The sequence below is a fragment of the Mytilus edulis genome, chromosome 7 (genome assembly GCF_963676685.1).
Source record: "Mytilus edulis chromosome 7, xbMytEdul2.2, whole genome shotgun sequence".
Taxonomy (NCBI): domain Eukaryota; kingdom Metazoa; phylum Mollusca; class Bivalvia; order Mytilida; family Mytilidae; genus Mytilus; species Mytilus edulis.
In genome coordinates this window covers 6,003,088-6,020,448 of record NC_092350.1, presented here as the reverse complement: position 1 = coordinate 6,020,448, position 17,361 = coordinate 6,003,088, and the positions used below count along the sequence as shown (strand labels likewise).

Below are 17,361 nucleotides of genomic sequence, written 5' to 3'. Positions count from 1 at the left end.
TTTTCTATGTTAAGTTGACCTTGAAATTGGGGTCAAAACTTTAATTTGGCACGAAAATTAAAAAGATCATATCATAAGCAACAAGTGTACTAAGTTTCAAGTTGATAAGACTTCAGCTTCATCAAAAACTTCCTTAACCAAAAACTTTAACCTGAAACTCTCACTTTCATTTCTATGTTCAGTGGACCATGAAATTGAGGTCAAATGTCTAATTTGGCTTTAAAATTAGAAAGATCATATCATAAGCAACGAGTGTACTAAGTTTCAAGTTGATTGGACGTTAGCTTCATCAAAAACTACCTTGACCAAAAACTTTAACCTGAAACTCCTACTTTAATTTTCTATGTTCAGTCTGAGACTACTATAACAGTAGTCTCAGGTTCAGTGGACTGTAAAATTGGGGCAAAAGTCTTATTTGGCTTTAAAATTAGAAAGATCTTATCAAAAGTAACAAGTGTACTAAGTTTCATGTTGATTGGACTTCAGCTTCATCAAAAACTACCTTGACCAAAAACTTTAACCTGAAGTGGGGCGAACGGCATACGGACGGACGAACGAACGGAGGCACAGACCAGAAAACATAATGACCCTCTACTATCGTAAGTGGGGCATAAAAACGTCGATCACGTTGCACAAAAATAACCCTTTACCACCCTCTTAATTAGCAAAACAAATTATAATGATCATTCGAAGCGGTCATAGTCTTGAAACTTCTGCTGATATATAGATATAGGAAGATGTGGTATGAGTGCCAATGAGACAACTCTCCATCCAAATAACAATTTATAAAAGTAAACCATTATAGCCTTGACGTTGCGTAATCCTTTCAGCAACATCTTGATTTTTTTCTCTTTTCCTGTCAGCAACAACCTTTCAACGGCTGATATATAAAAAGGGAGTTCGGTAACCCCATGAAAATTATATATCAAAAGAATGGAAAATAATAACTTAAAAACAATTATTTTTTATAGAAAAATCATAGGATTGGTTTAAACACAGAATAAATAAAGCTTGAAATTTCTTATTTTTGGTTAAAATTTGACGTTATGTCTATGTACTTTATGATTGTTTCCTTACCATTTTCAAATGACTGGAACTCGGAAGTTAGATCGGTTACAGTTTATAGTCAAGTTCATTAGAACCTCAGCAGCTCACATCAATCTTAAAGCCTTGCCATGGATCATAGAAATATCCTTCTCCACTTGACAGAAAATGCTACCAGGGCACCACACAGGTATTTGTATATCATAAAACAATTGAAGTGATTTTATTGTTTAATATCCAAGTTTTGTATATCTTTATTATCAAAAACTTGATATGACATTTAAAGCTTGACAATATCTTTAAACGTTACAATAAAAATGGCATGCTTTATAAAATAATTAATTCTTTCTTGGGAAATGTAGAAATCAGTAGAATATAAAATGATAAAAATAACTGACAGTGGTTAAACAGGAAAATTCTAGATATTCATCAAACATTTACTCTTAGTTGGTTTATTGTTTTATCTATATATGTAAGGAATATTTCCTTTTTTGCATTTTATCGTGATTATTTTGGTTAACACTTCATGGAAACCAAATTGCAGATGTTTGATATTGTTTTATTTCCAAACCAATGAAATTGTCGTGTCCAATTTGCATTTTGGGATAAACTTATCTAATATTTAGATAAAGGTTTTAAGTTTTACTTTCTTTGGAATCAAAACAAATGCCATCCGATTCAAGCTCAAATATGAAAAATCCACCAAATATGCCAAAAAATGTCACTTTTCAGATGGTTTTTGGAAAAAATGGAAGTGGCCGCATCCGTGTTCATCCTCAACCTTTATATATGTTACATATTATCATCAAATACAACTTACATTTCAATATTAAGGATGAACACGAATGCGGCCACTTTCGTTTTACACGGAAACCGTCTATAATTTAACTAAAATGCTAGAATTGTGAAGATTTCAGTAATTTAGCATGACTTAATGGTGCTAGTACCGGATATATGTGCATTGTATTGTCAAAAACAGCCCATATTTATGTAGCAGAAGCATTCTACTGTCCAATAAATAACTAAAAGTTTACATTTTAACAATTTTGTAAAACTGCTATATTTTGGGGCCAAAAAGGGGTCTTACTGAACCTACTCCTTTACCTGATAGAAACACAACAAAAAGTGATTCAGTTCCGAGAATTTTCTAAAATTTCTAGTTTTGTTTCTATACTAAACAATCACTGAATATCACTTATTTTTATCATAAATGATCACATATTCTGTGAGTAAATTTTTTTTTTTTTATTATGGTAATGCTAGATACCCATTATGTAAAGACATGTTTGGTTGCACTAAGTTCTCAATTGAAACAAAAATAGAGATATTATGTGAGCTTTAGTACAGAAAGTTTTGTGAAATTTTATAAGAGGACTTAAAAATGGTATCACCAATGCTCGAGTTTGGATAATGCTCGTAACACATCAAATAACAAGAACAGGAGTGCACACACTATGTCTTGCCTTCTTTACTAATCATTGCTAGCCTATTATGTTGATAATCCTAAATATAAACTTCATTACAACTGTCACATAAACTTAACATTAACCAAGAAAACTAAAAATTGACCAATGAACCATGAAAATGAGGTCAAGGTCAGATGAACCATGCCAGGCAGACAAGTACAGCTAACAATTCTTCCATAAAACAAATATAGTTGACCTATTGCTGATAGTTTAAGAAAAACACAAAAACTTACACTGATCAATGAACCATGAAAATGAGGTCAAGTTCATATAAAACCTGCGCAACTGACATATAGATCATAAAATATTTCCATACACCAAATATAGTTGACCAGTCACCTATTGCATATAGCATTAGAAAAAAAAAGACAAAAACTCAAAAACTAAACTTTGACCACTGAACCATGAAATGGGGTCAAGGTCAGATGACACCTGCCAGCTAGACATGTACATCTTACAATCATTCCATACACCATATATAGTAGACCTATTGCATACAGTATAAGAAAAACAAACCAAAACACAAAAACTCAACTATACCCACTGAACCATGAAAATTAGGTCAAACCAGATGACACCTGCCAGCTTGACATGTAAACCTTATTCCTTACATACATTGAATATACTAGCCCTATTGCTTATAGTATCTGAGATATGGAATTGACCACAAAAAATTAGCCTTGTTCACTGATCCATGAAATGAGGTCAAGGTCAAGGTCAAGTGAAAACTGTCTAAAGGGCATGAGGACCTTGCAAGGTATGTACATACCAAATATAATTATCCTATTACTTATAATAAGATCTTAACTTTTTTTTCAAGTAGTCACTGAACCATGAAAATGAGGTCAAGGACATTGGACATGTGACTGATGGAAACTTCGTGACATGAGGCATCTATATACAAAGTATGAAGCTGCCAGGTCTTTAACCTTCTAAAATATAAAGCTTTTAAGAAGTTAGCTAACGCTGCCGCCAGATCACTATCCCTATGTCGAGCTTTCTGCAGGCTCTGCAAAAACCATTAGTTCAAATTCTAAACAAATTCATCAATCTTAACCAACATATTTTTCATCTTAAATTATCTATAATTACAGTATTTTTTTATACATTTTTAGAGTTAGTTTTAATCATTAAAGACTGAAAATTTCAAAAGAGAAGCATCTAATTTTTCATCAAAACAAAAAACTAAGCAACTAGGTTTATATTAAAAATATTAAGGTAAACATTTATGTCAAATAGATTTCACATAAAAACAATAAAAATCAGGTTTAAAAAATATGGAAATAAGATTTTTTTTTAATAAAAAGAGGTAGTTCAATAACAGGATCAAAACCAAAAACAACATCCTCTGTTTAGACATGCATCGTGTATATGGCCTCAGAACACAATTATTCTTCCCCTTGGCTACAATGCATTTTTTGGTTAAAGTCAAGTTGAATTAAAAATTTTGCACCATTTCAAACATGAAATAAATTAACTGCTTATAGACCATTATTAATCTAATTAAATACTCTTGTCCCAGGACAATCCATCAGTACTTTTTCTTATGAAAGCCTTATTAGCATGCCAATGGTAGGATTTGAATCTTGAATAAATGACGAAGGTAAATTTCTACCCTACTTTCATTTTGGCCAAATCACTACTTTCAATTCAACAATTCAACAATATTTTTTTTCCACATGTTTTACTTATTTGAATATATATGCAACTGGTAGGACCACTTAAATAGTAAACATTTCAAAGAAAACAGTAGACAGATTACTTGAAAAGAAATACCCCATATAATAATGGGGAACTACGAATAGACCACGAACAAAGGGAATTAATTGTGGTCTGAGGCCATATAACTCAAAAGATGCATTAAGATATCATCTATAATTAAACACATGGTGTTCACATATAAAAAGCTTCATGCAGATACATTCAGAATTTGGCTAAAGTTTCCATCATATCTGATTCATATAATTTCCGAAAATGGGAAAATGATGTAAAACCATAGATAGCAAGTTATAACAGAAAATCAGATAAAAATTTACCCTGGTGACATGCAGAGGAATATAGTATCATTAGATATTTTGGTATCAGACCACATTTCGGTACAATTATCAGTCAAATCAGAAAATGTGAAAATAAATATTTCCAAGCTTCTGTCAAAATTTCATAAATTTAAAAAAGCAAGACGATTTGACAAACTTGTTGATATTTCCAAAAAAACTTAAACCTTAACCTGTATCTGAATGTTAATTGTTAAAAAACTAAGTCCTTCTACCAATTAAAAACAGAAAAAAATAATAAATATTTTTAAAATCTTTATCTAAATACTGTCTATTGTTATTTTACTTTTTTGGTCATTTAAAATTTCTATCATTAATTACGAATATTCACTTCATTTGAAATTTGGAGGACAGTTGCCTTATTGGAAATCATATCACATCTCCTTATTTTTATATTCTGTTGGAATTAACATAAAATTGCATTACTGGCTTAAAAAAAAGATCTAGTATAGAGTATAAAAGTACTTTGCATATTTAATAAATTGATAAAAAATATGTTACAAATAATTTAAAAACTGATATATAAAACAATAATGCCAAAAGCCCATTTAAGCAGTTATCTAATAAAAATATAATATAAATTGTAAAATATAGCGACTTGTCTTAATATCAAGCAACAATCAAATAACAAAATAATCTTAGTTGTAAAATACAATAATAGAAAGTCTACATAAGCTCAAATCATATTTAATAAAAATAATTCGATCTTAACTTCAGGAAAACATATGGAATAACTATATATTGTCATAAAAAATGTAAATAATATTTGTATGACTTTTAGATACACGTAGAATTTAAAGGCTTGATGAGCATTTCTTCATTTTTTTGTACTACAGTAAGTTTAAAAAAATCTGATATCATAGTTACTTCACTCTTTAATATAATATGGGTAATAAAAAATAAGTTTATGTTTATCACCAACAGTGATCAAGCATATTTCCAAATAGCACAATAGATGTTGATAATTAAATGCCTGTCCATTCCTAAAAGGTAAGTTTTCATCTTTGTTTCTGCTGCTGATTTATTTTTTCCTTGATATTTATTTCATACAATGTAACTTAACAATTCTTGCTCTTAATGAGGTAGACTTTTATCAACCTGTAAAACTGTAGTAGCCATTCTTTCACAATACATAAAAAACAAAACAAAGGAAACAAAAACAATCACATTGCCCCTACAAATTGAAATAACAATTCTTCATTAACATTTCAGTAAAACTAGGTAAACTAGCTAGTAATCAGTTTTAATTTGAACAAAAAATAATGCCATAGACTGCCATGAAATTATACAAATAAATAGTTGTGTTTAGCTCCATCAAAGAAACATAATCACAGGTGATCACATGATAATTTCCAGTAGTGATAAGTGTCAAACATTTCCAATTGCATCTAACATTAGTAGTGTTTCTTCTTTTAGGCACAGAATACATTCATCAAGGTTTCAAAAGGCAGTTTAGTTCTTTCTGTCATCTTGAATTCTAAATTCAATTCATTTGAAATCCACTGCTTGACCCTGTGAATAATGATACAATATTTTTAAAATTACAAAATCATTATTGATGTAACACATCATAAATAATTCTTTTTAACAGTTTATGACTCTAGTGTCACTGATGAGACTTTTGTAGACGAAACGAGTGTTTGGTGAAAATATAAAATATAAAAAAAATATTGTTATCTATGATGTGTTTATTGACAATGATTCAATCATTTTGAATCACATGGTATTGTATCCCAATAAACTTCTGTGATTTTGACTAAATTTTATCACCCCACCCTCATCACTATCAACTAAGAAATACTATATAAAAAGGTGTTGTTCCCCTGCCTGCAGCCATATCATTAACATTAGTCAACAGGAACAAAACACCCTCTCAATCTACAAGTCATCATAATCTCTGATGTATGATATAAAAAATATGTATATAATTTGGCAAAACTTTTAGTAATTTTAGGTCCTCAATGCTCTTGAACTTTATTTAGCCTTTTTACTTTTTTTTTATTTGACTGTCACTGATGAGTCTTTGAAAGACAAACCATGCATCTAGCACATATACAAATTATAATCCTGGTATCTATAATGACTTTATTTTCATATTTTGTTTTTAGCCTGATAACTACATGTATTTCTTATAAAGTTCAGTTAACTAGAACAAAATGCAAACCCCATATGTAAATTATTGTACCACAAATCAGATTAATCAGGAATAAAGAAAAAGTCTGGAAAAAGTCTAAGATATTAATATTGGGTAAGTTTTCACTGTTTTATTGTTCTATACTTTGGATATTTCCTGCTATTTTATAAACTTTAGAATGCCTAAGGTTAAGTTTTCAACAAACAAGTTTGAATTGTATAGTTTTCAGGATTTCAGATGAGAAGGATATTATTATTCGAAATATTTGATAATTGTATGTATTTTTATTGTTTGTGATTCTTGTCATACTCATCTTTTTAACATTTAGTTTGGAGGAAGTGCAATCTTCCCAACTTTGGTAAAAAGTCATGTAAAATCTTTTTTGAAGTTTGCTCAAGCATTATTAAAACAGTAAAACAACATTTGTGCAAGTTTGTGCAAGCATTACAATGTAAATGTGAAACAAAGTTTGTGGAAGTTAGCTCAAGCATTATAATTAAAACAGACACTAGCACTAGGACAAAGGTTTGGTAAGAATGAGGTTTAATTTAATTGACAATTTACAAAATGTATACAGTATATTCTGAACTTTGGAGTTTAGTATGATTTTCATTTTCTCTGAACTATTAAACATTTTTATTTAGGACCAGCTGAGGCAACCTCCTAGGTTCTGGATTTCCCTTGCATTGAAGACCAATTGGTGGCCTTCAGCTTTATCTGTTCTTTGGTTGGGTTGTTGTCTCTTTGACACATACCCCATTTCTATTCTCATTTTCCTTCATTTATTGTTGTGATTTGTGTAGAATGAACAATATTTTATATGGCATCATTCACATTAATGAAAAATTCTCGATAATTCTCAATTTTCAGTAATAGATGTGTTACTATTAATTGCAAAGTTTCGTACAAACTTATTTTATGTATTTAATCTAAATTCTACCCTAAAATACCTCTAAGGACGTGATATGACAATTTCAAAATGGCAGCACATGCATAATGTATATATACTGTTATGTAACATTATAGACAAGTGTGGACACACTATCATGTCTTGCCTACTGTTACATTGAAAAGTTTTAAAAGGCATTAACAATCAAACTGATTTGAAAATCAAAGGAAACCTGTTCATGTGCTCATATGAAATGTTAATGTGTAAAGAATGTCCATAAAAATATTTGCAGGTGAGACAAAGAATTCAATTGAAATGCTAAAAAATATAAAAAATGTTGATGTGATTTGAAACTAGTGAAAGTATGTGAAAATATATATGGATGATAAAAACACTGAAGCTGAATTTATAAAGGTGTATTATTCAAAGACACATGTATTCACACTTTCAGATAGAGCCTTGTATAACTTAGCCTAAAAAGGCTATTCATTGTAGTCACTGAACAATATTTGAAACCTTTGACTTTAGATGTATTTTTTATTCTGATCAAGATTTCTATAGTTTACATAATTAAGAAAGGAAAAGCAACTGGCAGATCTATTTATGTACATAGTCTTATACTTACCAAAGTATGAACTTAATGGTTGTCATTTTGTTCATCAAGCATAGACAGTTTGACATCAGGGACAGTATCTGGTGTTCCTAACAAAGTCAATATACCAACATAGGTATTGTGTAAAATTACATCACAATCACTGTTGGGAGACACATCCCAATAGTAAAAGTTCATATAAAAACTAGAGAATACATACTGAAATGTCTCAATATCTTCACTTGAGGTCGAGGTCAGTGAGTCCTACATATGCCACTAACGTACATGTGTATTTATCAAATTAGTGTTGAAAGTCTGAATTATGAAAGTTTTACTGCAAAAAATTAACATAAGCAGTAACAAAGCATCAAAATGAAAATGTTGTAACGGTAAGATTGACCATGCTAGGCAGACATGTACATGTAACAATCATTCCATACACCAAATATGATGATCTTATCGCTTAAAGAACCAGAGAAACAGATCAAACCATAAAATAGCAACATAAACCAATGAACCATGAAATGATGTCAAGTTTATATGAACCCTGCAAGACAAACAACCCATCCACTAACTATAGTTAACTTATTACTTTTATTATAGTAACTGATAAACTGACATAACCACACCAAATCAATCATTGTTCAATAAATTAAAAAAATTGACGTTGTGATTATATTAAAAATTCCAGTCAGACATGTACAACTTACATTAGGTGAATGCATAAAATATAGTTAACATAATGCTTAAGGTATCCAAGATATCCATGTAAATAAACTCATCATAGATACCAGGACTAAATTTTATATATACGCCAGACGCACGTTTCTTCTACAAAAGACTCATCAGTGACGCTCGAATCCAAAAAAGTTTAAAAAAAGACAAATAAAGTACGCATTTGAATAGTATTGAGATCCAAAATTCCTAAAAGTGTTGCCAAATACAGCTAAGGTAATCTTTGCCTGAGGTAGAAAAGCCTTAGTACTTATTTCAAAAAATTCTAAATTTTGTAAACGGTTAATTTATAAATATAACAATATCAATGATAATTCATGTCAGCACAAAAAAGTGCTGACTACTGGACTTGTGATACCCTTGGGGAAATAAATCTCCACCAGCAGTGGCATCGACCCAGTGGTTGTAAATAAACTCGATCATAGATACCAGGACTAAATTTTCCACATACGCCAGATGTAACTTTAACCTTTGTCCCTGTATCTATGAAATTAGGTCCAGATCAGGTGAATCCTACATATGCTCCTTTCAAACATGTAGACTTGCAAGGAATCCATTTACCACATAAAGGTAGTATAGGTAAATATTATTCATAATAAGAGAGTATTTCAGTTTCCAAGCAGTCATCCAACAATGACAATCATCAATGAAGTCAAGGAAAAGGGTTGTCTGAAAGACAGGAACTCGTCATAGGGTGTCTGCATACAAGTTATGAAGCCCCTACGTATTCTAGGTTCTGAAATATTATTAATAGTGAAATCGGTGTAAACTTCAATCAACCCTTTTCTGATTATCAATTTGTTTGATGTGTTTGAGCTTTTGATTTTGCCATTTGATATGGGACTTTCGTTTTGAATTTTCCTCGGAGTTCAGTGTTTTAAAAAAAAAAATCTATGTTTTTTTTCTTGTTGTTTTGTAGATATATACATCAAATCAAAAATCTGTTTATATTGTATACAATGTATGTCATGTATGTCTAAAGTGAGATAGATATCAGACAAAACAGGTATTAGTTTGTTCTAAAATCATTGGCCATGCAGGTACAGTAAAATGTATGCACAAACAAACACAAGACATATCAATGCATGATACTGATCGAGAAATTCTGTTAAGGGGGCTCGCGGGTCTAAATCAAATTATTTATCTAATATAGGATTTCGCTATATTTTTCTATAAATGAACTTTATCTTATACTTAATAAAAAAATAAAATAAAAAAATGGGGTTACCGTTCATTTACTCTCACAATCTGCTTTCGAAAGAAACATACATTTTTGTAAATGTCCTTTTTTTCTGTATAGGAGCTAATAGGAGAAAAAGTTGTAATATCGAAATAAAAAAAGAACTAAATTACAGAAATCACTTAAATTTACAATTATTTACAACAATAAAAAATATTGGTCACCGATGAGTTAAAAAAGATATTTCCATTTAAATGCCAAAAAATAGCATCTTTGGCACCAAAGGGAGATAATTTGGATCTTTTTCAATGATATCTTCATTTTAAAAGTCACCTGGGGCCAACACGAATTGATTTTTTGGAATGATTTTTGTACCATATGATAAATTAACAACTACTAAAGGTAATAAATAAAAAAAATTTAATGAAAAATAAATGTTAATTTTTTTTTGAAATCTTATACCCGCGAGCCTCCTTAAATGTAGAAGCATGGTGCTTAGGTGGCTTCACTAATTATAACTTGTTACTATACCACAACTATTTTTCCAGAGAGATGTTTTTGCCAGTTGAAAATAACACTGGTAGAAATCATCATGATGTTGTAAAAGATGGACCTTTTTTTATCTATAAATTCATATTGAAATAAATTGCTTCAAAGTAAGATAGACAAGGCTAAATGATATATAAAAAATACATGATAATAAGTTGGTGCATAGTATATGATCTGATCACCAAAAAATAAAAAAAAACTATTTAGAACTGAACTTTTAACAGTAAAATCTTGTATAAAATGTTCTATGAATAATGTTAGAACAGTTTATGTGATATTATGTATTTTTGTTTTCATAAAGTTTCGCTAGACTAGTCGGAGTTGAAAAAAAAATATGTATATTGAAAATTATCCTTTACCACAAAATGTTGATATATAGAACAGAAATATTTTCACAAAGTATAGAGAAAAATCAGTAAAATATTTTTTTAGAGGAAATCAAATATTTTTTGTAACAGTCTGTAAGTAACAGATTAGTTTCACAAAATATAGAGAAAAATTAGAAAAATACCTGGTGGAGTCTATAAAGAGCAGAGATTAATCACAAAATTTAAGGAACATCAATAAAAATACCATGTACAGTCAGTTAAAAACAAGAATCTTTTCACCAAAAAAAAAAAGAAGATAAAAGTCAGTAAAATTCCTTATGACATCTTTATAGACCAGAATCTATTCATAAGGTATAAAAGGAAAACAATAAAATACCTGGTTCAGTCTATATGGATCAGTATCTATTCATAAAGTATGGAGACAAATCAGAGAATTACTGTATGCAGACTATAATGAACTAGAATCTTTTCACAAAATATGGTTAAATATCAGTGAATTAGTGTATGCAGACTAGAATTTTATCACAAATATGGGGGAAATCAGTCAAATACCTGTATGCAGACTATATAGACTAGAATTTAATCACAAAATAATGTGGAAAAATATACCCAATACATTTTTTATGGAACAAAACCTACTCACAAATAAATGATACAAATCAGTAATACACCCTGTGCAGTCTTTATAAAACAGAGCATGCAAAAGATTTAGAGGAAATCTATAAAATACCTTGTGATTTTCTCTTCTTGCAGCAGCAGCAATATCCACCCCCACACAATGTGCACAGAGCTGCCAATGAACCAAACACTATTCCTAGTATTGTTGCAGTCGATAAACCACTGTTATCTTCCTTAGGAGCTCGAGTAACTTTCACTGTTAATGAAAAACAAAAAATAAATTCAAAGGATAAAACAATTTATCTCTTTGCGAAAATATAATTCTTTATCTATTTTGATTCTTCGTCATAAATAAAACTTACAAGATATATAACATGGTTGTGGTGTATTGTAAATTTTCCTTTATTTACCTCTATTCTTCACATACAACAAAACTAATATGACATATTACCTGGTGTGGGTGTTGTATATATGATAGGCTGTGAGCAGGCTTGATTATTATTGCCGGAGGACGCAGAAAGTACCCATAGCTCTTCTGTAACGTAACCATGGAGGTATATCAAATTCCATGTGATCGTCAGATTTTGAAATTTTGGAAAATCCTGAGGTAAACACCACCATCCCTGAAGATCATCACATTTAATAACCTGTAAAATACAATAGGGACCAGTGACTTTGGCTGCCATGTTCGTATTATAATCGAACCTTTTATCAATCACCCAATTATTATATATATACTAAGACTTCAGATATTTTTGCAGTTCATTTTGGGGTTCTCTCAAGGGTTCACGTTCAACATTGGAAACAAAATATGTGAATATTACTACATTCCCCAGTTTTTGGTGAGATTCTTGTTGCTCAGTCCTTAGTTTTCTATGTTGTGTTTTGTTTACTAATGTTTTCTGTTTGTCTTTTTCTTTTTTGGCCATGCATGGCCTTGTCAGTTTATTTTCAACTTATGAATTTGAATGTCCCTCTGGTATCTTTCGCCACTCTTTTCCATGCTTTATATCATTTAAATGTCACTTAATGTTTAGCAAACAACAATCAATCTGTATATATTTTCTAATGAGCAAATTAAATCTTTAATTGATTTGACATTCTTAAATTTCGAGGCAAAAATAAAATATTTGCCTTATAAACTCAATTAAACTTACCAAAGGGAAAACAATTTGCCTTATGAAAAAAAAAGAAAAATAAGTAAAAACACAAAAATACTGAACTCCGAGGAAAATTCAAAAAGGAAAGTCCAAAATCAAAAGTCCAAACACATCAAACGAATGGATAACAACTGTCATATTCCTGACTTGATACAGGCATTTTCTAATGTAGAAAATGGTGGATTGAACCTGGTTTTATAGCTAGCTAAACCTCTCACTTGTATGAAAGTCGCATCAACTTCCATTACATTGTCAACGATGCATGAACAAAACAAACATACTCAAAGAGTAAAAATGTCAAAAAATATAAACTCAATTAAACTTACCAAAGTGAACACAGAATCCATATGTATAAGAATGTAGAGGTATTTATCTGTAGCTGGTCTACAGGGGTCATGAGGTTTTTCATTAAGATTTGCTTGGCGGAAACATATCTTCTTTGTATTACTTTGTACCTCTATGTTAGCAGTGCATGTTTTGTATGCTAAATCAAACATTTGATCTCGGGTATTTGGTGCACGTTTTATTTTAAACATTTGAAGTGAATCTTCCAAACAACCATCCATTTTACAGGGAAGGAATGGGTTAACTGAAATTTATAAATATGAATAAATTCATAATATTTAAAAATAAACAATGTAGTTGGATGTGTACAACATAAAATTGAGAATGGAAATGGGGAATGTGACAAAGAGACAACAACCTGACCAAAGAGCAGAAAACTGCCAAAGGCCACCAATGAGTCTTCAACAAAGCGAGAAAATCCCACTAACATTATGTTTAACTTTAGTACTAACAGATTATAAAATCTAAATCATACAAAAGGCATGAAAATATCAACTGTTTTCAACGGAAAGTTGTAAATACTTGTTTGTGTAGTTTTCATGGCAATCTTGACTCTATCTAACAACAATATAGTTTATCATTTCGAGTTTATAACGTCTCCAAAACAAAGATCATTTAATTTAGAGTCCAATTATTTCAGATGAAAGTTTGGGTCATTTGTTCATATTTTACATGTTAAAGCTGACTATAAGGTATGGGTTTTTCTCAATTGTAGAAGGTCATGCGGTACGATACCTTTAATCTTAGAATTGCTTATATCTCCTCCTTTAAACTCTGGAGGATTGTTATCTTATTTACTATGATGGTTCACAGTGCTTAATAATTATTGAAATTTATGTTCTTGTCATTGCTGACACAGAGTTGGGAAACATTTATTTGTAAATTAATGAAATAGAAAAGTATAAATGGCAAGAATGTGCTTACAAATTAAGCCTTTAATCCCACTTTGTAAATAAAAGGGCACATATATTTATCTTATAACTATGTAATGCCAGTTTAAAAAAATAACTGAATCTACTGCTCTTAAGTTTCTATGAATAATGCTTTATTTTTGGCTTGCCTATGACTTTTGATGCAGAATGCGTTACACAGGGATGCAAGTCCGGTGGGAGTGTAATTTGATACCGACAGTTCTCATAGTGCTTAGGTTGTTTTTAGGTTAGTCCGGTGGGAGTGTAATTTGATACCGACAGTTCTCATAGTGTTTTGGTTGTTTTTAGGTTAGTCCAGTGGGAGTGTAATTTGATACCAACAGTTCTCATATCCGGTGGGAGTGTAATTTGATACCAACAGTTCTCATAGTGTTTTGGTTGTTTTTAGGTTAGTCCGGTGGGAGTGTAATTTGATACCGACAGTTCTCATAGTGTTTTGGTTGTTTTTAGGTTAGTCCGGTGGGAGTGTAATTTGATACTGACAGTTCTCATAGTGTTTTGGTTGTTTTTAGGTTAGTCTGGTGGGAGTGTAATTTGATAGCGACAGTTCTCATAGTGCTTAGGTTGTTTTTAGGTTAGTCCGGTGGGAGTGTAATTTGATACCGACAGTTCTCATAGTGCTTAGGTTGTTTTTAAGTTAGTCCGGTGGGAGTGTAATTTGATACCAACAGTTCTCATAGTGTTTTGGTTGTTTTTAGGTTAGTCCGGTGGTACCCACAGTTCTCATAGTGTTTTGGTTGTTTTTAGGTTAGTCCGGTGGGAGTGTAATTTGATACCGACAGTTCTCATAGTGTTTTGGTTGTTTTTAGGTTAGTCCGGTGGGAGTGTAATTTGATACCGACAGTTCTCAGAGTGCTTAGGTTGTTTTTAGGTTAGTCCGGTGGGAGTGTAATTTGATACAGACAGTTCTCATAGTGTTTTGGTTGTTTTTAGGTTAGTCCGGTGGGTGTATTATTTGATACCGACAGTTCTCATAGTGCTTAGGTTGTTTTTAGGTTAGTCCGGTGGGTGTGTAATTTGATACCGACAGTTTTCATAGTGCTTAGAATGTTTTTAGGTTAGTCCGGTGGGAGTGTAATCTGATACCCACAGTGCTCATAGTGTTTTGGTTGTTTTTAGGTTAGTCCGGTGGGAGTGTAATTTGATAGCGACAGTTCTCATAGTGTTTTGGTTGTTTTTAGGTTAGTCTGGTGGGAGTGTAATTTGATAGCGACAGTTCTTATAGTGCTTAGGTTGTTTTTAGGTTAGTCCGGTGGGAGTGTAATTTGATACCGACAGTTCTCATAGTGCTTAGGTTAATTTTAAGTTAGTCCGGTGGGAGTGTAATTTGATACCGACAGTTCTCATAGTGCTTAGGTTGTTTTAAGGTTAGTCCAGTGGGAGTGTAATTTGATACCGACAGTTCTCATAGTGTTTAGGTTGTTTTTAGGTTAGTCCGGTGGGAGTGTAATTTGATACCGACAGTTCTCATAGTGTTTTGTTTGTTTTTAGGTTAGTCCGGTGGAAGTGTAATTTGATACCGACAGTGCTCATAGTGCTTAGGTTGTTTTTAGGTTATGATTTTCTCAGTTTTTAAACATCAGTAAATTTAAAACATAACCTTACATAATTTGAAGGTCAATTAACATTAATGGTACCAATTTTTCTGCACCTGATGTATATTTCGACAACAAATGTCTTTTCCAAGATAGTTAAAATGCACTCCAAAAATATGAAATATATTAACTTATAGAATACTGTTACATGAATAATATTATATTTGGAACGATATTCATACATAACTTAATCGTAATCAAGAATGTTTACTTACATTTAAAAGATGGTATTTCAGATTCCATAACATCAAGTCCTGTTAAATTGGAGAGAGCACAGTTAGAACACTCTGTCATTGAGAAAAGTATTGTTCCATTTCCCTTCAAATCTGTATTTTGTTGAGACTTGAAACTGTCCAAAACTCGGAACACTAATGTAAAATCTAGAGTCGGCCATTTTATTTTTACAGATCCCTTAAGGTTACAATCAAACTTCTGTAAAGATAAAAAGAATAAATCATAAACTGTTTACACAGATATATCTAATATAATTTTCTGACGTAAGACACACAAATCAATGAATGTGTTTGTAGAGAGATGTTTTTGTGTTCTGTTAAATTGTTCCTTTTGTAATTGTTATACGATGATGACTGATGTACCCATATTTTGACTATTTTATTTATTGTGTCTGTTTAGTTAACGCATCAATGTAAATATACATTTATATATATATATATAGACAGTCATCAAAGTGAGAGGGTTAGCGCTATAAAACCAGGTTTAATCCACCATTTTCTACATTTGAAAATACCTGTACAAAGTCAGGAATATGACAGTTTTTGTCCATTCGTTTTTGATGCGTTTTGTTATTTGATTTTGCCATGTGATTATGGACTTTCCGAATTGATTTTCCTGTAAGTTCAGTATTTTTGTGATTTCACTTTTTTCTTCCTTGATAAAACACTTCAGGCTTGGTAAAATGTTTATTTACAAATAGTATCACTTTTCATGTACCCCTGACAAATAAATGGACCATCATATGTATTTCCTGTCATAACTATTATCAGTGGTAAAGAGATAAGAAGGGAACTATTGGTATGATATTTGCACCTTGTATATTCTTTAGTACAGCCATCAGGTAAGTTTTCACCAATTTCTTTCTTTAATTCTTCTAGGTTGGATATTTAATATATATAGAATAATACATGGCAAAATCCGTATTGCATGCTGTATCACCACGAGAAACCACTATCAGTCCCGAGGGCCGAAGGTCACGAGGGCTGATATTGTTCGAGTGGTGATACAGCATGCAATACAGATTTTGCCATGTATTGATCTGTTTATCATATATTTTAACAAAAGCATATTCATGATATGTATGGGGACACTTATTTGATTATGAGGTGGCCGGAGGCCTGGCAGATTTTAGAAATAATTATTTCGGCCCCAATTTCGACACATGAAAAATTAATATTTTGGCTCCAAATACATTTTTGTAATCATTTACACAGGTATCCAATATTAACAAAACTAGAGGCTCTCAAGAGCCTGTGTCGCTCACCTTGGTCTATGTGAATACTAAACAATGGACACAGATAAATTCATGACAAAATTCTGTTTTGGTGATGGTGATGTGTTTGTAGATCTTACTTAACTTAACATTCTTGCTGCTTACAATTATCTCTATCTATAATGAACTTGGCCAAGTAGTTTCAGTGGAAAATGTTAGTGAAAATCTACAAATTTTATGAAAATTGTTAATAAAAATTGACTATGAAGTGCAATAACTCCTTAGGGGGTCA

At 31.2% G+C, this 17,361-nt stretch overlaps 1 protein-coding gene across 3 annotated transcripts in view; it reads right to left on the bottom strand.

Annotated features, from left to right (window-relative positions):
- Window positions 1–17,361, bottom strand: part of LOC139529809 (uncharacterized) — a 66,246-nt gene that overhangs the window by 22,120 nt on the left and 26,765 nt on the right. The window contains exons 9-14 of one of the 3 annotated variants that reach the window (XM_071325725.1): window positions 15,838–16,054; window positions 13,077–13,339; window positions 12,042–12,237; window positions 11,703–11,846; window positions 8,213–8,289; window positions 5,789–6,076 (exon numbers count right to left, since the gene is read on the bottom strand). In XM_071325725.1, the coding sequence (XP_071181826.1) occupies window positions 8,225–8,289; window positions 11,703–11,846; window positions 12,042–12,237; window positions 13,077–13,339; window positions 15,838–16,054 (885 nt within the window). In that variant the 3' untranslated portion in view covers window positions 5,789–6,076; window positions 8,213–8,224. Of the gene's footprint in view, window positions 1–5,788; window positions 6,077–8,212; window positions 8,290–11,702; window positions 11,847–12,041; window positions 12,238–13,076; window positions 13,340–15,837; window positions 16,055–17,361 lie in introns of those variants that run through there. The other 2 variants (XM_071325726.1, XM_071325724.1) reach the window with 2 other exon arrangements.